At 30.3% G+C, this 23,561-nt stretch overlaps 1 protein-coding gene across 2 annotated transcripts in view; it reads left to right on the top strand.

Moving 5' to 3' along the window:
• Positions 1-23,561, top strand: part of LOC108548206 (sphingomyelin phosphodiesterase) — a 93,028-nt gene that overhangs the window by 47,091 nt on the left and 22,376 nt on the right. The window contains exons 2-3 of one of the 2 annotated variants that reach the window (XM_017901030.1): positions 8,111-8,214; positions 13,170-13,375. In XM_017901030.1, coding sequence (XP_017756519.1) covers positions 8,139-8,214; positions 13,170-13,375 — 282 coding nt within the window. In that variant the 5' untranslated portion in view covers positions 8,111-8,138. Of the gene's footprint in view, positions 1-8,110; positions 8,215-13,169; positions 13,376-23,561 lie in introns of those variants that run through there. The other variant, XM_017901031.1, reaches the window with a different exon arrangement.

The raw sequence follows: 23,561 nt of genomic DNA, 5'->3' as shown, positions 1-23,561 counted from the left end.
AATTAGACTTACGAATTAATGAATTTATTTTTACGCAGGAAATGAGGACTTAAAAAATTGAAAGCAAAGTGTGTTGTACATTGTCATGCTTATCTCTATACCTAACCATTTGAAAAATCTGAAAAGCTGTTTTTGCTTATTGGTAAATTATTTTAAACTGCTATTCAGTTTTCAAAGTAGCAAAAGATAGGATCAAAGTTTCTTCTTTCCTGAAATGTGATTTAAAAGATTTACAATGTAAACAAATTAAGAATTATTTCAAGGTTATACTTTCAAATAGCATGCTTTATAGATATACTTAGATATTATTTTTTACTTTATGCAAAATTATCGCATAAATTATTCATAGTTTAATGATGAAAAAGAGTATGTTCCTGTGTAACAAAAGTTTACATGCTTCATCGATATTAATTATTTAATATTAATTATAGGTTAAAGATGTCATTGAATCGTTATAGTGAACAATAATAGAATTAACAATGAACGAAAATTGTAAATTTACTGCAATTGTGCTACAAATAAATAATTTAATGTTTTCTGAACAGATGCATAATATTAATTAATAATTATGAAAGAATTTGTTCTCTAATCTAATGCCTACATTATTGTTAGTTGCAAATTTTCATTCGTTGTCATTCATGATATCTTAATTATAAATACTGAAATTGGAGATATATGCATTTACTAATCTAAAAATTATTATAAACTAAGATATTCTTTATAAGATATTTATATTTTAGATTATAACCGTTTCATCTATAAACAATATATTAATCCATCATTTTTATAATAAATTTGTAACAATTTTGTTTTAAGTCTTATTTCCTTGCATTTTATTCCTTTGTAATTTTAAAAAATATTTTATAGATTTTAGTAACGTATACATTGAATAAATATACATCATTTTCAACAAGTAATAATATTTAATAATATACATAAAAGTAATATAATGATAGTACCTTATTTTACAGTTTTATAAGTATTACATAATTGCTATAATAATATTTATAAAATTTAGTATATTAACACTACAGATATAATAATAGAAAATATAGAATAAATGTTAGATGAAACAAATATATACCACTCTTATTGTTATATTACTATAAATTTCAAAATCCCAAATGACATTTCCCCCCCCAAAATTTCACGTAAAGTGCATAATACATGATTCGTCCAAATGTACATATAAATAGTAACGCAAGACTCTCTCCTTTCTTCTTTCTTCCTTTACCAAATAAATTGCATCGAATCAAAAAGTTATCAATTTTCAGAATCTTGCTCGTCATTGATATCTTTTGATATAACCGTGAACGTTGATCGATCACCAGCGTGCTTTCCATAGCGGTTCGTAGCGATCAAGTGTATCGAAGATAACGATCGGTCATACTTCGCTGTGACTAATTGTAAACGCCGGGAGAATCGCTGGAAAGGAAAGGAAAGAGATATACGGAAATGGCGCATCGGTTAGATACGATCACGCGCATCGAACTTTCGCCAAAACAGATCTCACTGACCCACTGCAAGCGGTAGTCGCGTTACGATCGAAAGAACATCCATTGCGCGCACGATCCTCCATTAACAGGTTGATCGATCTCGAACGTGTATTAATCGCGGGTATCGGTGTTCCTTATACAACGTTGAATTTGCTACAAATAAATTTCCATTTCGCGCACTTTCAATTTAATTAATATTAATCGCCCAATGAACCTATATTGAACAGTTGTTCAATTAGCACAAATAATTATGCTTCTATATTTTTCACAGTGCCACTGTGTCATTATTCGTGTATTCGATAAATACACGATTTACTAATATAATTAGAATTATGTTGATATTTAATGTAATATAATTATATTAAAAAATAATTATTTTTATACAATATATTATCTTAGAATTATATTGGTATTTAATAATTATTTCATAATTATGGTATTAATATACCGATATTAATTTCACAGTTTAGTTTATTCGGATTATATATAATTATCCGTGTTAACAATGTCATTGACATAATATACACGGTGTTTGTAAAATCGCGGTACAACCGATAAGCAGATAATTCCTGGCATAAAACTGTGGTCTAAATGTAGAATAAAATTTTTTCATACGAAGCTCCATTTTCAGAAAACTCGAACTCAAAAATTCGAGAGAAATACGTCCGATTCACGTTTCATTCGTTCGTCGAGTAAGAATTCGTCTGTGACAATTCAACGTGTGTAAATTACTAAAATAAGTCAGGTATCAAAACTTACGGTTTACTGTCCGTTAAAATTGTAGCGCGTACTGACCAATGTCGTTTACAAGTGCAAGCAGTAGTGCGTGCAAGCCGAGTACACTGTACCTATGTGCACGGGCAGCTAACGAATATTCAAACTCGATTTTCTCGAAAACGAAGCCCCGTATGAAAAAACTTTATTCTACATTTCCGACTCAGTTTTACACGAGGAATTACTTTCGTCTCAGTTGTACCATGATTTCGCGAACACACTCTATACGGATTATTATTAGTTGTTTTATTATTATCTCTAATTTTTAACTGTTATTATCAATTGCTAGTCGTGCTATTTTTGTACATTTATACTTATGTATTATATAATATTTTGTAACATTGCATTTAATAAAATCGCATTTTATTATTTAATTATTATAGTTTATTATTACATTTATTGTTTAATGAAACCAAATATAGACTTTATGAAATAAGAAATTAGGCGCGTAAAGAAAATTATGCATTATTTATTCGATGTATACAATGTATATATATTTACATATATCATTTGAGAAACTGTGTGTTTAGACATTCATTAAATTTTGCAAACGAGTCAATCAATGATTTGTAACATAAATAGCACTGGATGAATTTTTATTTATCGCTGCCTAGAAATACTACCAGTATATATGTACTTATTGTATTTATACTTGAAGCTGGAATTCATATATTAACGATCATAAATATCCGGATTAAAGAGAGTTTCTACGTCAAGTATAATTAATAGAAACTTAATACTGCATCAGTGTTTCCAGATTTTCAGGCTCGTATTAAAGCGAGAATGGAAATATTAATGAATAACATTTCAGTTGATGATCAAAGCAAAATTACGTACTCCATTAGTTTACATGATTGTATTTAGTAATTAGTAATACGCGATATGTGCAGTATATTCATATATTCGTGTGATTATTCAAATAGCTTCTATACTTTGTTTTCGTTCTATATTCAAAGCTAACTATGACTTTCTCGCTACTATTAGCTCGATCTTTTATTAGAATAATGAACAATATTCTTCTTGTACTATTTGTTGCAAATTATGCACATTTAAAGATGTTAATGACCGAAATAATATTTATAGATCTTTGAAATCGTATGAATAATTATAAATCTCATAAATATAATTTGAAAATAAATATGATTTTAAACATTTCGTATGCAATATTCTTTATTATATTTTATAATTTTTTGATGGAAATTGAATAGCGAAAATAATATAAAACTGTGTATAAAATAATTACAATATATGTAAATTTAGTGGTTATATGATAAAATTAATTAGTTTATAAAATTCTGTTATCAATTTTTAGTATTATTAACACTAAACGCTGGCTGTAAGAAAAGAGGTATATATACGTATGTAAATAAATTGATTGTAGATATATTAACAAGAAAGCCACGAAATTGTATGGTGATAATGACAATATTGAATGCACGATTTGTAATGAAAAGTGTAAAATCATTTATTTAGACTGATAGATTTACTATTAAACATTTAAGATTATACGTAATATACATAACTACTATATTATACATATATAGATGATTACTGACCTTTAAACACTACCGTTTCAAGGTTCATTTCTTGAGCGTGACAATTTTGGATATGTGTAGGTATTCATCGATGACCTACATAGGAATAACAGTAATCACAGACACCGTCCAAAATTTAAAATATATAACTCTTTCGAGACGTGAATTAATACTTAAATGTTAGTATTGTGTTTTTAGCCCATCAGTTGTTTACACCGAACGCATATATGAGTTCCTCGGCCAAACTGATAGTTTCCACCGAACGCATATATGCGGCGCTCGTCTGTAAAGAGTTAATTATTAAATATTTCCTGTGTTACTTCCTATCCTATCTTTAAATTGCAGTAACTATATATTTTCTTTGTGATGAAACCGATAAAAGAGTGCATACATTGTATATTCAATAACTTACAAGTACATAAAAATTTTATATATTGCAATCTTAGAATTAATTGGAAGACATGATATTTTGGACAATACTATATCTATATTACCTCACAATTATTATTACTTTGTATTATAAATAATGTAATAAGAATTATAAGGGATAAGTTATGTTAAATAATAATATAAGTATAATTTTTTTGTTATTTTTCTTTTTCTATTTATGGGTACCATATCTTTCCCGTATCAAATAAAAACTTGTATTACAATAGAATTTCTATTATCTAAAGAGTTATTAATTTTACCATCTAACAATTGAATATTTCACTATTAAAATATCCCATTATTTAAAGAATATATTTCCTCCATAACTTCACTACGAAATGTTAAAATATTTTGTGCAATATTATTTAAAGAAAAAGAAAGAAATGTATGCTACTGGCTATTCAAAGCTAACTTTAAAAACCAGAAAATGGTAAAAGTGTTATAAAAATTGTGAAAATATATACGTAAAAAAATTTGTACCTTAAAGGATTTATAATATTGAAAAATAGAAAATGTACTTCAACGCAACTTGATATATTAAAAAGTCGGTATAATCTACCAGCAGGAAGGTAACGAGATCCATGAGTAATTAAAAAGAAAAAAAAAAACTATATACTGCATCATATTACTTGCTATTGTCACTAATGTCATTCTTTTCACGACATATGCTAATAATTGTAAAAAAAGAAATCATTTAACAAAAATTCTCCAATTCAATCACATTTTCTTATTTCCTACTTTAGGTATAGAACGTTTTATTGTGTTGTATAAGACTCTCATTAATAATTCTATTCACATTTCGTGTCTTTTATGATGATTTATTTATAGATTATAGAAAAGGCCAGTAAAACGTTTTAGCACTGGACATTTCATGCGCGCGCAACTATTAATGGCCGCTCGAACGTAGCAGTAGACTTAATTTAGCAATGAAAACCTTTAGAACGATAAAAGATTATGGTGTTACAATTGTTCGTGCTTCAAAATCATCCAAGCTGTCCAAGCAGTACCATTACCATAATTATTCCTATCTTTATTACCTGATTTATGATAACTTAGACAAGTAAGATTTAAATGGGTTATTAATCATTTATTTTTGAGGTTATCCATTGTTATACATTTATATAGGCTACGACCACGAATAGTTAGTAGATATGACTAAAAGAGAATCTAAGATTAATGGAGAATATGGATGAAGTCTTTTATTTGAGGTTTCTCTTTCGAAAATATCGTTTTTGAGAAATTTTTTTTTACACGTGTATTTTATTCTGTAGATGTTGAAAGACATTTTTAAACGATCTTTGCTTATGATTTCTTATGAAAGCATAATGCTTATGAAATAATTATATTAGGGGTATACATATGTAAAATTAGAAGTGAATATGGAATTATTATTTATTTACTTGCTAATTCTTTGAAGAGAGAAGTTTTCAAACATGTTAGTAGATTCTCGAAGACTTTATGGATGGTATCCATAAATCTAACATTTGAAAGTAAAGTTTTACTTCATACTTTCACAGTGTTAGACATCTTCAGATTTCATTCTTATTTTCTCGTACTCGTATAGCTAAAAAGCAAGAACGTTTCTAAGTAGAAATCAAGCGTATCAACGATTTCACAATCCTAATTTTCACCAAAACAAACCTCGAGTAAAAGAAATTATTACATGCTTCCGATTTATTTTTGCGCAAAAAATTATCCTCTTGCTTATTTTATATAATAAGTATATACCAAAAAATCATTTTCTTCGGTAATGCAGTATTTTAATTAAATATATATATTTACGTACATTTATACGTTATATTATATATTATCTATATTTTTTTCTATTATAGCCATTGAAGAATTTATTTTAATGATTATTAATAAGTATTAATACGTATTAGAGATTAAAGAATTTATTTCCTTCTTCGCGTCTTCTTTTTTTCATTTTTTACAGAAATAAAATTGCTTTTATTGTATATATGTATTTAGAAGGCAGTAACTTTTATAAGAATACGATTATGATGCCTGAAGTTGGAAAGTATCCTGTTCGTGTTTGAACGAAAGAAAAAATCTGCCGTGCCTCCATGCGTTTTCCTCGACGAATTTTGTTTCATCAGTTTTACATCTATCGTATCTCAAGAATTTATATCGAAGTCTTTTAAGTGAAACTTCACTGGTATTGAAATACGGAAACCAGATTACAACTGTTTATTCCACGCGAAAGAGTTGGAGAAAAGCTGGTAATAATAGTGATAAGTCAGGTTCATTACGCGCGGAGAAAATCGAGGTGAAACACAAATGAAAGAAATGAAAATAAGATAGTGAAAAGAAATGAAATAGTACTTCAAGAGCAAACTAATCGTCCGGTTGGACAGATATAGCGTTATACAAATATAAAAATCAAACATAGCAGGTTACAATTGTTCCAAGCGATAAATAAATCATTATCAAGGGATGCTTCAAGGTCAGATATTGTATCGCGACACGTAGTATCTACGATTAGGAAAACTTTATAAGGTGGTTGCTTCTTGATGTTTATGCATATGGAATTTTTTGATATTGCGATATAATAGTGTACTGTGTCGACACTAAACTTCGCATGTGCAGTTACATATTGCAATAGATGTTTATCTGGTAACTCTGAAGGGAATTTCAATGAGCATGTTCTTGCTTAACCCTATACTATTGAATATTTATCGAATATCAGTGAAATTCATTGTAATCCACAATGCAATATTTCTAAATTAATAACCGTATTATTATATATGACTTTTCATATTATTTACGTGCGTTGCTATTTTTAGAGAAACAAATCGAAGACCGGCCAATGCCGATGCAGAAAACAAATGAAAAATCAACTAATACCGTTGTAGAAGACTATTTTTAGAAACAAGCTAGCTGAGTTGCGTGGTCCTTGCGGAGGGCGAAACGCAGGTCAGCGGAATCGTATCTCTTCATAGGGAGCGAATTGCCAATCGGCAAAGTGACGTAATTTTCATGAGGGTAAATGGCTAATTGGCTGAACCATATCAGCTAATTACCGATTGATCAAAGCACGCCATCCAAGCTCGGCAAAGGATATAAAAATGAGGCCCTAGACGGCACAAAGAGAGATAAGAAGCCTTGAAGAATCTTGGCGAATATAGTTTGTGACTGGCACGGACGTTAGTCGTTCCGTATCGGAGAAAGACGAATAGAAGCGCATTTCCTGCAATATTATTTTCCGCGTTTGGTGATCGTTTCGTTCTGTTCGTTCTAGGTGTCTCAAACCGTTTGCGCAGATAAAAAGATTTCGATAAAAAGAGGGAATACATACGCGTTATTTCTGTAAGCTGAATACGGAATAAGACTTGTTTTTGGCATACTATACTTATAATGTTTATATTTTTTATATTGTTTACTTCATTTTTATTATTTGTATTTTCATATAAGTTTAAGATCTTTATACTATTTAGATGACGCATACTAAACTATGTCTATTGCTGCCACCTGTCGGACAGTGTTTTGTAACATTGTATAGTCTTTTGTTCCCGTTGTTTACTCTGTACCTCTTCGATACCGCTTTAAAACGTTCCTCTAATAAAACATTTCGTGTTACTGCTGTGTTCTTTGATTCATCCTTTGATGTTATTATTTATTTAATTTATATACTAGTATGTATTAATGTACATTATTTTTTATATTATTTTATTACATCGAAGAAAATATATTTTATTAGCATTTCTTATATTTCACGTAGTTTCGGTTATATTTCATATTTTGATATATTTGTATTTACAGACTTAAGTGTTTCTGATATTTCGATTTCTGTGATTAAAAGCTGTGACACGAATGTTCGTGCTTCTATTATTCTAAACATTCATGCTGAGATGTCTCTTCCATTTCTTGTTGCAGTTGACAATACCAAAGAGCCTAATATAGCATGCCAAATCAAAGATGGACCGCAACAGGCTCATTGATTTTGTTTTTCCTTATTGGCATTTTGGAAACCACTATTGGTACGTAAACTATTTTTAGATCAATTAATCCTATATAATTGAAACTTTATTTGCTTCTGAGAGGAAAACGATCATAATTTCAGTTTTCTATTTCTTAATCGAAAATTTTTAAATTATCGTAATAACTATATTAATACAATAGTAATTTATAATAGTAAACTTACCGTTTGTCATTTACTTCTAATATTATAAAATACAGTGATAAATTATGAAAATAAAATTTAGGAAATAAGTATTGTACATAATTGATTATTACATTTTTTCCTTTACTCCAAAATCTTTGAATCATTGTAACAATTGTATAAAACAAACTAATAAAATACAATAGTAATTTCTAGTAGGAAATATTAATGAAATATATAGCGTTAAACGAAAATAAAATTTATAAGATATACATAATATATATACGTACATCAATATCAATAACCTTCAAATTACATAGTATCGTATAGGACATATAAAAACTTGGAAATTAAAGAAAGTTATTTACTCGTGCTTCGACTTATTCTTTTTCATCACGGGTGTACGAACCATTTTGTCATTACCATCGTCATTATTATCGTCATGCTTATGATTATCAGGTTAATGTCAAAAGTGTCTATTAACGAAGAATTTCACCATGAAATTACATCAGGAATACTTTTAGTAGTTTTCGTGTGAAAGCTGCGAAAGCATACGATGAAAAGCCACGTTTTCATCTCGTGGACGCCATCATCGTACTCCTTCTGTCCCACAGACGGATATTTATTATAATATCAAATTCGGTGATCATAATGTCGTAACATCGGCGTTGTTACGTTAATACTTACACGTGAATTGTGTGATAGTTTATTGCTTGTGTTGAAAATGGAGCGAAACGTTTGCAACACCATAACCTCGTTTTATTGAGAAAGTACTTGAAATTTACATGCGGTTCGATGATTTCGATTCATGATTACGAATTATGCGATTCTTCGAGACACGTTTATTATAGGATATTCCTAGATTTCCGGAGAAATTATATAATTTAGGCTGATACCATAATCACGTAGGTCACCATACACACGTAACATTGACATACTTTGTGGATTTACATCGAAGAAAAATGTAAGAACGTGGAAATTAACTGAGTTAGAGTAAATGATTTATTCATATTTGCACTTTTGCTTCGTGTAGTTACAATTCGTGTTTGAAAAAATTCCATGATCTTTCAATGATTTACGAGATAATACAATGTAACGAAAATTGTTTGCCCATTTGTAGACAGTGTTTCGGTTGAGCATGTATTTAAATTAGAGATTGTAAAGCTTCGTTAATAACTTCTGCAAATATAAAGTAAACGTAATTTGTATTTCTTAAGAATGATTGTTTATTCATAAGTATTTTATATGTCTGACCATATCTGTTTTTGGTTTCATCTATTAATAATTTTTGTAAGTTTACTCATAGTATAAATCACTACGAATTGTTTTTTCTGTTATTTATTAAAGTAATTAATTTGCTTGCGGTATTACTTATTGAAATAATCAATCTGCAAACGTAATTATAATTTATAACAAATAATCTAGAAGCATAAATTGTTTCTAACAACTCTTATGCTTGTCATCGATTTCGTATTTAATTACGTTTAATTATATGGCTAAGATACTTATACTTCGTAATTTTCATTTTATTTATTTATCACTGTCATATTATATTCTATATTACTATTACAATGTCAAATTATATTATATTATGTATATTGTGGTATTACATTATCATATTACAATATTATTATTATACTGGTATTTGAGAATCGTCAATCTTCAAATTTTAGGGTACAAAAAAATTGCAAATAATTAAAATTTCTCTTTTCATAAACAAACCAACAAACAACGATCATAAAGGATTAGTCTCCTTCCTTCAGATTCTGCATAGAAGAACCTTTGTTATCCAACCATTGTGGAAACAAGCTGTTCCTCTGTTAGCATAAGTAAAATAAAATGTAAAACGTTCCGTTATTTCAACTTTTCGTGGATGCGTCATTAAATGGTTTAAGCAGTCTCTGTTACTATGTTTACACATTCTCACATATGAGATACAGTGATTATTATGCCATTAAGGAATGTAAATAGAAATAATAATTGAAACACCACTATTTAACCGGATCTACGTTTAAACGTATGTAAGAAACATATGTCGCTCTAGATGTAATATAGAGTCAGATGTGAGATCAGTTAGCATTTTCTGATATTTCGGTTACTATTCTCTGTTACTTTTAGCTATTATTTTATTCATTTTGACAAAAGAATTGTAATTTGTATGGAAAAAATGTCCATTTATATCGGTCACATATTTCTTTCTTACATCTTTTATTGTTTGTTATATATTTCTATTGAAATATTTAATCAGACCTAAAATACATAAACTGCAAATACACACATTTACAATGTAATAAACGAAGATTGAATAGCACAATTAAATTATATAAACAATCAAATTGTCATATCTATTAATACGGTACATTTTCAATTTAGATATTAAGGAAACGTGAATGTATATGTACTCTAAACGGAAATACAAAAAATATTGTTGCAAAATAGCGATGCTCAACTAAGGGGAATGCATACCACGGATGGCACTTTGAATATTCTTGGATGATAGCGAGTTGAACCAAATTCTATTAAATTTGAAAATTATGTATAGTATGTTATGTCACAATTCATACACAGTACCCAGAAAGTGGTACGTAACTTAATCACGTATTTGTTGCTTGGTACACGAGAAAAGAAAACTACTGCTCTACATACTAAACAATATCGAATAAAATAATATTATTGAATAAATAATAAAATAAATTTTCTCAACCACTTGATACACATAAACGTTTAATTTATTGTTGCGTTTTGTGTTTGAGAGCGTAATTACTCGTCAAACTAAAACATAAAATAAAATTTAATTTTACTTTAAAATTTAATTCAATATAAGACAATCGATACATATTCATGTACTAATTATCAATAATACAAAGAGAGAAAACAGAGAATATTTAATGACCCCTATAATATATTTTATTTACGAAAAATGGTAATATGCTGCAATGTAATGCATTTATTAAAAATGATAATAGTAACATAATATATACTTCTTAAAAATGATAGTTATATTTCCAAATTTTATATCACGGCACATATAGTAGAGGATGAGCAGTGAATAATTTCTTAATAACAATTTATTTACGATAATATAAAGATCTGATAATAAGGGTAGGAATTATTTGGTGACACGAGTCTATAACAACCCTCGATATACTTCAATAGTTCTACGCTATTTCTCGCAACGCTAGATGCGATATTACAACACTCAACTCTGTTTTTTGCTCATTCTAACTCCGTTCGGCTCTGACTCTCAATCTCAATCTTAAATTCAAAAACTCTTTTCCGATCATCCTCGGCGTACTTCATATTTCTTCTCCATCGTGCACACGCTTTTCGATATTTCCCTTAGGCATGGCCAAATATGGCCATGTTAACCCTTTGTACATGACGATTTTTTGGCTAGAAAAGAGTAGAAATTCAAAGATTCTCTGCTGTAAAGTTGACGATACTTTTTTCAGCAGCAAATAAAGAATCCTATAATAATTATCACGTAGAATTATTTAATTTCGACACCTCGCACACTGTTACATTATTTTCAAATTGATATATTTATTAATATCGATCTTCCAAATTTTATGTTGTGGTAACTGAAGGTCACCTCTTGAGTGCAAAAGGTTAAGGGCCCGAAGCTTGGGCTTTGCACCTGAGACCTTCTGTAACCTTCGTAAAGCTTACATGTACATAATGGAGAAATTACGGTACAGTCAAGTCTCCTATAACGTGATTAATTCGTACCTCGTTATATGGAAACCGTGTTATAAAAAAATCAGAATTAATTGAAATCAGGGAATTCGTTCTATGTAAATCGCGTTATGATAAACATAGTAATCAGAGAAATCAGATTAATTTATACCTCGTTACATGGAAACCACTCTCGCGTTATATAGGAACCATGCTATAAGAAACTTGGAAATAATACAAATTGAATGAATTCGTATCGCATGGAATCTCAATCTCAAAAATAAATAAATTGTACCTATCAGGCCTATATAAAGACTGCATTTTCAAGGTATCAAATCGCGATTGACACGGTTAATAAATAAAATTTTATAATAGAAACTCCAATGAATATGCAGCTTTTTACATATTTGAATTTAGATTTGTCGAATTCGTAGTTCGTCTAATAAAATTCTAAACTAAAGAAATTGTTTCCAACAAAAAAAACTTAATTTGTTACATATTAGTGACGCATCCTAATTTAAAATAGGATTCTAACATGTTAAAGTTGAACATTTATTACTTTGTTTTATATAATTATCTTGCGCCTATCAAAATCCTTATTAAAATCTTTCCTATCATAAGTTCTCTTATCCATCAATTTTATTTTATATTTCTTCTTATTTATATTTATTTCTGAAACAAACGTTTTATTCTCAAATACTCCTATGAAACCACGTCAGTCTAATCAGAATTCGGATGTTCTTATCATGTGGTTCGTCAAATATTTTGCAGTCTAATCCTTCTTTTCCTAATTGGTTAAAAATCCTCCATGCTTTGCAAATTTTCTTCTTGGATTTCAAATATAGTTTTTATTTTGTAGTTTTTCCAAAACCTCTTTATATGAAGTCAAGCAATTTTGAAATTCTCTTTTAAATTTTGCACTCCGCATCGTTGAAGGATCATTTTGAGTTAATAAGCGTTGCCATAGATACATTTTTTTCAAGTCATTTGAGTTGTTGGAATGTTCTTGTACGAAAAACGTGTTATAATGAGACCGAATTATAGGAGAATTATCCCAATTTTCGCTCCGCGTTATAAGAAACTTGAATGTACTACAATATATTTGTATATATTTGTATATTGCCATAAAAAACTGCATTAATCGGTTTGACCCTGTAGGGAATCCCATCAGAGGCGAATCAAAAAGTGGTGTGGAGATACCTATGAGCAACTGGACGCAGCTTGCAGATGAATGGCTCTCTAAAAGAGCAAAAGTAGCAGAAAAAATAGACGTTACCATTTTGCCATTTACAGGTTCGTTCAAAGAAATTCCACCTACTGTAGAGACAATTATCAATGGCACCAGAACTGAACAGTTATTACGGGTAAGAAAATTTTCAATATATCTAAATTATATTTATTATAATATCGTAAGCTAAAAATAAATCGGAAATTAAAAGAAATTGCGAATTAAATAAAACTTGCAAACTTTAGAAAAATTTTTAGCTCGTGCAGCGCCGATGACAATATCGTGGTAATGTTAGCGTAATGTGATAAAATTATTTTACGCAAAGATATAAAATTTCTCTGATTAAAAATTTGTGTAAAAATATAAGACTCCCTTATGTGTAGATTACACTTTAATTATTATCATTAGTACCAATTATTTTATAATTAAGGAAATTGAAAATTAAAGGAAGTCTATGCATTTATTTTCCTCGAGTATAATTCATATTCATAATTCAAGTTTGCAAATTACAGGATACGTAGCAACTTGAAGCTATCATTTAACCTAACGTTCAAATCACTAAAATTATTGAATATTAAAATCCCGGTGCGAATTGAATAGATCATATGCGTTCTATATGTTATGAAATCCACACAATTGAAAGTGATATTCATGTTCCTTTTTCAAGGCCATTTTAAAGTTAACTCTTATTCTTTCAAATGAACTATATTTTTATTTTAACAAGGTGAATAACCAGAATCTACCGAAAGATGTACATGCTGATTATGTTTAGTTTGATTAAATAATTTTGAAACCTTTCTCGAATATCTTATAAAAGAGGAATAAAAATCATTTTTTAAAGTAAATACTATTTTTTAATATTTTTTAATATTTTTTAATATTTTTAATATTTGAATACTTTATTATATACTCCAAAATAGAATTCGTGTTTTATTTTATATATATGTATTAACGAAAAATATTAGCAGAAAGTACGATACTGATGTGAAACATCTATGTAAAATCATTTCTGAAATTAAAAAATCATTAATTGCGATATTTGTTCAATTAAGTAAAATAATGACGACCTTGTACATATTAAAGTAGATAGAATTAGTGAAACTTCCCACACAATGCAACCTATATTGTAGATACATGCAACTGAAGATTAAGAAATCGCGTGTTAAATTAGAGCGTCTGATATCTGATTCACTTGAAACATTTTTCTAACGTTGATGCACAATTGCTTTTGATCGTCACTTTAATCACCGAGTTACAATTGAATCGTATGTGCTGAACCGGCTTAATGAATATAAATCGTTTGATTCCTGAACACTTAATTTAATTATATGCTCAGATACTAGCAATAAGACAAAGAAAACTATAGTCTTACTCTAATTTTATTTTAACAGATAAATTAATAATTTGTTTTACTTTACTATACTTTCTAATAATTCGAATACTTCTGAAAGATATCGTATATATAGCCGGTTGCAAAGATATTCAGACACTAGTATTGATTTCATTTTTATTCGCTGTATTTTAATTAAATATACAAAGAACAAAGTACAGTTTTTAGATGATAAATCTTGGGATTATGAGTTTATAACTATAAAATTACTACCATATATATAATTCTCTTCTCAATTCTTTTATTACTCGAGGAAGGTACATCTATCTTGTGTTTCTCTAGAGTAACTGACCGACTCGTAAGAAAGTGTCAAGAGGGCACATGACGCAGTTCGCGCAAACCTTCAATTCTTATCTAATATTTATATAAACATTTATTCTTGGAATCTAGGTTTTATCAACTTTTTATTCACATCTTATATCCGAGATTGATTTTTCTATGCGACTAAACATTTTTTCAACAATAAAAATGCAAAAGCATTTTATTTATTACGTACAACATATATGTAGGATAGCAAAAAAAATCGCGAATCGGCTATTGCCAACAAAAACAAATTGTAAACCGATCGATATCTTCTAGAAGCAAATCGAAAAGTTATTCTATATAACAATATTAAGTTGCGTAACTCCTCTACTGGGAGGTGAAGCGTAGGTTATGGAAAGCATAAAAGCGTGGTCCTTGACAACCAAGAGTCCTTAGAAATCGGTTGTGACCAGCGTGAGTCGCTTGGTGTTGGAAAGAGAGTTTTAAAATAAAAGAGTGTGTCTTTGTGTGTTTTCGTTTCGTTATCTTCGTGTTCTTTTCCTAAGTTAAATCAGTTTACGAGTTTTGAGTTTCTGTTATTGTGTTCTTGTTGTTTTATCAATTTTTGGTGTCTCAAAACCAGTTTTCGCCATCCTACATATATTTAAATAATTAAAAGAAAACGAAGAAATCGCTGATTTTTAGGTCACCGTATGGTACACTTAGTATACAAGCACCTGACAAAGTGCACGCTATAATTTTCAATGTTTTTCGAGTAACTTTAGAGCGGTGTATCTCTGTAAAAAAAAAAAAAAAGAAAAAAGAATCGTTTGATCATAAATCAAATTCGATTTTACAAAGGAAGATTAGTACTATACAAAGCAGTTGATAAAGATTTTGGAAAAAAATTACTATCTTCAGAATATTTTCGTACAAATAGCAAGAAATCGATACTCTTTATTTACTTATTTCATAAACCTAAGATAGTAAGCAGTTTTTGCTTTCAGATTCGGATTTCTCGCGTGAAAATATATAAGAAGCTTTTCCACTTTCGAGAAACAAAATCTCGTTGATCTGTTTTTTTTTTGTCGCAGTCATTTTTCGTATAAAGAAGTAAAGTTGTAAAAAGAAATGTGAACTGTAGTTAATATTCTTCTGTATTCTTCAGACACACTATGCGAGTACATATGTAACATATGCATACATTGAATTAGTTTCAAGAAACGTTGAAAATCACGGGTTGTGCTATTATCTTGTCGCGTACCGAATATATTTTTCAATTCCCAGAAAGCTATAAGTACAATTTTTGTAAACCTAATGCTTAAGTAAGGTACGAAAAATGTTAGCGACAGTTAGTGATTTTCCAATGGGAAAAATTGGCAAACATTATAAAAAGATACAAAATTGAAGTTAGAATTGAATTATTTGTCAGAGTGGATGTCAGTATATCTTAAGCGATGAATCTTGGACAAGTGAGTCAAAATTAGCAGTATTATTACAAGAAGAACGAAGTATCATTGTATACCTCGAAAACGTGCAAAAAAGCATAGATTAACGCAAAGAACAGAAGGAAGATACCGGTACTATTTAGGATTTAACCCTCGGAGCCCAGTCCCTCCCTCAACGGTAACGAGGTCTCTCCTGACCCCACACTGAGAGACATCCCACCTTTATTCAACTTTCCCACCACTCTCTGGAATAGCCGACCGTAGACGAGCGAAGCGGCAAGCCCGACACTCCGGGTCAGCTTTGCATTTAATTTTTTGGTGCAGTGTATTATCTAATAACATCTAAAATATGGGGGGGGGGGGGAGAAGAGTTTATTTAAAAAATGTAAAATTTTATAAACATATTTGTGAGGTAATATCGGGTTAATAAATCAAAAGCAACTTTTGATTCTGATTATATTTTATATTTTTTGATGGTATAGAATGAACGGAGGTACGAGGTCTTCTATAATTCGCGATACATACGGTGGACTGTCAAAAAAGCGTGTCCCTTCGAACCCTTCGAACCCTTCGGCAAGTTTTTTGTAGACTGCGTGACACCGGTCCATAGCGTCACTCATCCCAGCTTCGAGGAGAATTGATAAGTTGAATGGTTCCTCGAAGCAAAGATAGACCCCGATGCAGGGTGACGCCATCCAAATAAAGATTCTTCTCCCATATATAACACCTGAACCTCTTTCGCGATTCATTCGGTGATCATTCTTTTTGTTTGTCTTCGTTCGCATATATACCGAAACGTATGCATTGTCATACACCCTAACAGTATAGTTAATCTTTTATCGAATAGACATGTAATCCTTCCTCATTTTGCTTTATCTTTTCCGTAAAATTTATAAGAGTGAAACGTATGCATTGTCATACACCCTAACAGTATAGTTAATCTTTTATCGAATAGACATGTAATTCTTCCTCATTTCTTTTCCGTAAAATTTATAAGAAGATTTGTCCTGCGTTCGACGTGTATACTCATCACCATTGCTTCACTTTAACTCCACACAACGCGACGGATTTTTTAACCTAAATTCCAGAGGTAACTGGTTAACAGGAGAATCTTATTTACATTTTCTATGCAAAGAATTGTCAACATTACTGGAAGAAGTATCTTATCCTGTTGGGTAACGAATAATTTTCCAACGCTGCTCCATAACTTCACTCTACACTTCATCCGAAGAGTAAGAAACTTTTTAAATGAGAATTATCAAGGTTTGCATTGGTCGGACGGAAGAATTAAATGGTCTACAAATTCTCTTAACTTCTATTTATGAGATCGTATCACAGAACAAATTTATGATACAAACATTCAGAGCCGGGATCAATCGACACAACGTGTTAATCATACACTTGAAAGTTTAAAAAGTAAAACGATATATATTTTTATTCTTTCGTGAATGCAGTGACTCCTAAACGTCCTGTAAACGTTATTTACAAGCACAATAGATACTATACATTGGTGAATGCATCGTATCTTTGTTCTAAGTACGGGTAACACGTGTACGTGTTATTTAGGAACACCCTCTACAAATTGACAGATATCTCCAATTTTTTTTCTTTTCGCAACAAAGTTTTTAATTTCAAAAAATTTTCCATTGTAAATGTATATTGAAGTTGCTGTATCAAATATAAAAATTCTCGAAACGCAGGAGATTAATTTTCGAGTTACAAAATAACGGATATTTCAAAGTCACTAAAATGAACTAATCGAAGATCTACAAACTGATTCAATGTCGACCATTCTTTTCTTTAGTTTGTGGTAAAAGTATATACATTATGTGGTAATATTACGCAACTTGTGGTTAGTCCAGTGTATATATTTATACTTCTCTAGTGTACATATTACCTACTTTCAAATGTTGAAATATGCGAGGTGGTTGCAGTGGATTTGTATTGAGCCTGCGGTGAGGTCATCAGAGGACACTGCCCACTTTTGACATTGTAGTTTATATATTATACTATATCGTTATATTTTTGCTGTTATATTATTGTATTTAGTGTATTACCTAATTATATTATATTATATTATACACATAATATATATAAATACATATGTTTAACATATACTGTAACATATATTTACAAAAGTTGACCAAAATGTTAATTTTTACAACATATCGAAAAATCATAAATATCGATGAGGCGTAGAAGCGTACACGATTAATTTACATAGTTACCCAAAAATAAGATACGTATAATTTTATCAATTAAAATAATTTATTTTATAAAATATTAATTATTTAAATAAAGAATTTGAAAGTGAAGTTTATAAATTATATTCAAAGGAAGTGTTTTTAGAAACTAAAAAATATTAATTTAAATTGAAAATTTTATTTATAAAAAATTTGAAGTCAATCATACTATTTCTGGTTGTAATATGCACTACAATTCATTTAGTCTTCTTCTGATAATGCTAAAATACTCGTGAATGACTATAATGCCATTTTATTGTATAAATATAATACCATTTTGATATATACATTTTCACGAATAAATTTTACGTGATTTTACTATTTAAACTTAAATAGTAAGTCCTCTGAAACGTGAAGAATATGAAATACACTTTTTTCTATTTACATTTTTTCCTCGAAAAACTTAAACGTGGAAAATTATTCAATTTGAATCCATAAATTTAATAGTTTGAACCTAAAAAGAAAGAAAAACAGGATTGAACTATCGACCAGTGGTAATCTTTGCATAAGCTCCAATGGTCTATACATATATTGGTTATTTAACAATGTGGATGAATTTTAATAATGCAATTGAATTCAAGATTTACAATAACTAAAAGATGTGCTTCTTTTTTTAAAGATATTAAAAGATATGTTTAATACAAAATGATAACCTCTACAATACATACTCTTACTTCACTTACGATTTAACTTTTTGGTCTCTGCGACGTCTCAAACAATTAATATTAGCACTCATTGCAAGGAATATTTCATTCTTCGTGTTAATTGTTTTAAGTACATAACTTTGTCATTCCATTGGCTCAGATGTAACTACACACTCTCCTTTTATCGACTTAAACCATTCCCATCAACAGTAAAAGTATTATATAATTTCATTGTTTTTACGTGGTGTGACACGTATATATTATAATAAATAGGAAACATGGCTTAACTCATTTGCATCCAAGCGCGGAATCATCTATCACCGAGCGCGGAATAATCCGCGAGCCCTCGAATGTTTCCTATCACCGAACGCGGATTAATCCACGAGCTGTGACTTTTTTTCATAACCAGTCGCTGAATATTCTTCGTATGCGACAGATCACGTTTGATACCTTTTGTGAGCATCTCATCTACATCAGTTCATTATATTCTTAACAAGTTTTGATTTTATTTTATTCTATTTTATTTTATTTTTTATTTATAAAATAATTTTTCTGTCTTTTTTTTGATAAAAAAATGTAAAATGCAATATTTGCGATGTAACATTGTGTATGAATTGTTTTAAAAGGTACCATGTTAAATAAACTCCATGAAGAATTCCAAAGTCATTTACTGCACATACGACCGACTGCGCGCGGTGATACGGGCCAGTCGTCGGTTGAATGTCGCGAATATTTGAACACGGCACCTCAAGTAGGGCCATGATGCAAATGGGTTAATTGATCGAACGTATAAGGTAAAATAAATCTCCCAAAACTTTATAATATAGTTACTACATATTTATCAGCACTAGCAATCTCTGTGCCAAGTGAAATTTTTTTTTTCTAAAGTAGATCAAATTCTTTCAAATAGGAAAACATGGTTACAAATACGCTAATGTATCCCATATATCTTGATAAAAAGTAAATCAATTTTGAACGAATTTGTTTCCGTTATTAATGCATTTGACTAACTTTCCAGTTCTTTGTTTTAATTTTAATGATATATTAACGATATTTCGATATGTCGTTAAAATATCATTAAGTGATCGATGACCTATCTTTCTATTGATTGTATCTCTGTTCATAGATTTGGGATATACTAATTACAATCTTATGGACTTCATTAGCACTAGAAATATTAATATATAATCTGTTCTTAAATATATACAGTGGATAAAAGAAGTATTTGCATACTATATTATAAAGAAATTCATCTAATTAAAAAGTTTTGATTGTAATGAAAATTTATATGCATGTAGAGTATACCGAGTTCTATGTAGAACAACTTCAACTTTTTTTTCGACGGGAAATCTTTTTAAGAGAGTCAAATAGATTCTCCAAGTTTCAGAAATTCTTATTTTTTTTTTGTTCCAAGTATAGTCTTCTTTTCGGAATTTTTTTTCTCGACTTTTCTTTTAATATACGTATTATGAACTTTTCAATACTTTTCTTATATTCCATTTTTCTTTTAAGTTCTTCTCCTTTCATTTTTCCACCTATACGTTTTTTGACTCGTTGTGGTAGGTTTAGTGTTAAAATTAGGCATTCCGAAACGTGCAAATCTTCTTTTTCCAATAATTCATTTTCTTCGGATATTTTAACCTGTTTCTTACATTTTTTGATAGCGTACGAATTATTTTAGATAAAGAATTCAAACCGAAAAAAAGCAATAAATTTTGTATTTTTTGTATTTTTTGTATTTTTTACATAATGAAATAATCACAAATTAAATGATTTGGCGTGGCCATATACAGGGTATTACGTTTAATTCGGTAATGCGACACCTGAAAAATCGTAACAAGTGCGAGGAAATTGTAATAAAAATTATTATCCATACTTGTTGCGTCCCGAACACTACAACTCGCTCGGGGAGTTTCGCGGGGTTGTAAGGCCCGTTTACGCTGCTGCGACAATGTTGCTGGGATGCGGCCTACTCTAAATTAATAGAACTAGGCCTGGTTATAGTTGAACTACAGAGAGTTCTATAATAGACACTTTTCTGCGCTGAGTTGTTGGTGGGTCTCGATGATGATAGTGTGGTTGTGATGATTGTCCGGTCTTCTTGGTATTTTTAAGAGAACCCGCTCGTGATTGCTCCGTCGGTGGTTTCATAAGCTTCATCTGTCTACTGATTGGTTGTGAATAATATTCGGGGCGCGTGCTAGCTTCAGCGGTGGTGAACCAAGAAAGGTATGATTGGTGGATCGGTGGTATCGGTGGTACAACCAAGAAAGGGGTGATTCTACGTGAAAAAAACAAATCGAAAATAAAGAATAAATTTTTTTCAATTTTGAAGCTTCGTTATCGAAAAAATCAACTTTGAATATTCACCGAGTCCGCGTACATTAATTTTATGAACTTAATTTTGGCTAATTATAATGTAATAATTAAATATTATATATAATAAAAGCGGATGGACCATCAGCATACCAGCATACTCGGTAAATATTCAAAGTCGATTTCCTCGACAACGAAGCTTCAAACGAAAAACTATTATTCCTTTTTTTTACCACCCGTTCGGTAACACCTTGTATAATAAGCAAAAATTAATGTTTGATATTTCTAAGCCCCCAAAAAAATAATTTTTGCCAATTTCGCATAAGACTATGTAATCGTATACTGGATTGCTTTGTCGATCCCGCCGATATATATTCAAATGTACCACGACATTTGGCCTCGCTATATTGCTTGTTCCTTTTCTGCATTTGTTTTTCGAACGATGTTTTTCATAGTGAGGTACAAATGCTAAGTATTGTCACAATTCGTTTGTCTCTCCAAGTAATGGTAATGTGTTTTTACATCTATAGGCAACAATTTCACGCATATATTTTTAATCGAAGTTAACATTTATTAATCTCTTTCTTTGCAATTAGTCTTTATAAGCGATATTCGGTGCACGTTTCAACGCCATGAACTTGAGCCACGAGTGAAGTATAGATTCGAATATCGATGAAATCAGTTGCGTAGAGCAAGTGGTGTCTTTCACTACACTATCGATGGATTGGTGATGATCGATGATAGGTTGATAGACAGATGGCGCTGATTTTAATAATCATTTTAATTTTAATAGTTTTTAAATTTGTAACTGATATCTACTGAATTTATATTCGCGAGAAATCCAATTACAAAAGTTGGAAAAATATAGGCTTCAGAAGTTCTACCTATACGTGTAAGAAAATCACCGACAAAAGGGTCTTGGCGGCCGCCGACAAATGAGTCTTGACGACGATCACTCATCGGCCGCTGACAGACGAATCGCCGGTGGCTTTGTGCTCACGAAAACTCTCGATCGTTATGGAACGAGCCTTCCGTAGAGTCGTTGAGTACAGTTCGTAAATGACCTTTGAGTGGAACAAGAAATATGTGTTAAAAGTAAACCTTTTCAAGACAACTTTTTAGTTATTACACGTATAATACTTTTTAGCTTTTAATCCGTGTTCCTTTGGGTCACCTTGTCCATCCCCCTCTGACATACGTAATATTCACATTACACTTGTAAACATGCATCGTATCGATAAGTCACGGAAATGTTCGAGTTTACTTTATAATCGTACATTTATCGTTATTTCTTTCACTCATCTGACTTTCTGTAAATTCTTATATTATCTGTTTGTTTAATTTCTCGCTTTCCGTTTTTCTCTTAACTTATTTTTTACATACCTTGTGTACCACGAGGGGTCATTTGACTCCTTACGAAATTTACCTATTTTTCTGCAGTTCTTCAACTGAAACCTTGGTTCTAGACTCTGATACACTTGTTAAGTTATAGTTTCATTTATCAAAATACGAATGTACGTGTTTGGTTTTGGTGTGAGCACTTGAACCGGTGATCGGTCAGTAAGACAGTTATTGGGAAGAATTCGAAACAAGTGAAGCGAGTTCAGACGGGGAAAATCCTACATCTGAAGATAAGCAAATTGAAAATGGGAATGATTTTGCAGACAGTGAGGAAAGTCTGCATGATTATGGTGTCCGACGATGAAGTGGAAAACATTTTGAATGTCCGCAGAGGTCAAAAGCGCCGAAGATTTTCATTTGATTTGCCGGTTTCTGAGAGCGATAATGAGCAAAATGTCGAGAACAGTATAACAGTTTGTGATGGAAATGTTTGGCATCGAATCAAAATGCAATAAATGGCCTGTGCATGTATTTTTCAACATCCTTGATTTCGTTGGAATCAATGCATGGAACAACTAGACTAAAGATACCCCAAGACAGCGCTTCCTGTTACAAGTAGTAGGTGATCTCGTCACAGTATCACGAATTTCTTGAAGAAGAAAAGGAAAACATACAAGAAAGAACATCAAGGAGCCCA

This window comes from Eufriesea mexicana, unplaced genomic scaffold (genome assembly GCF_001483705.2).
Source record: "Eufriesea mexicana isolate 0111107269 unplaced genomic scaffold, ASM148370v2 scaffold1447, whole genome shotgun sequence".
Classification (NCBI taxonomy): Eukaryota; Metazoa; Arthropoda; class Insecta; order Hymenoptera; family Apidae; genus Eufriesea; species Eufriesea mexicana.
This window is presented reverse-complemented; position numbering and strand designations above follow the sequence as displayed.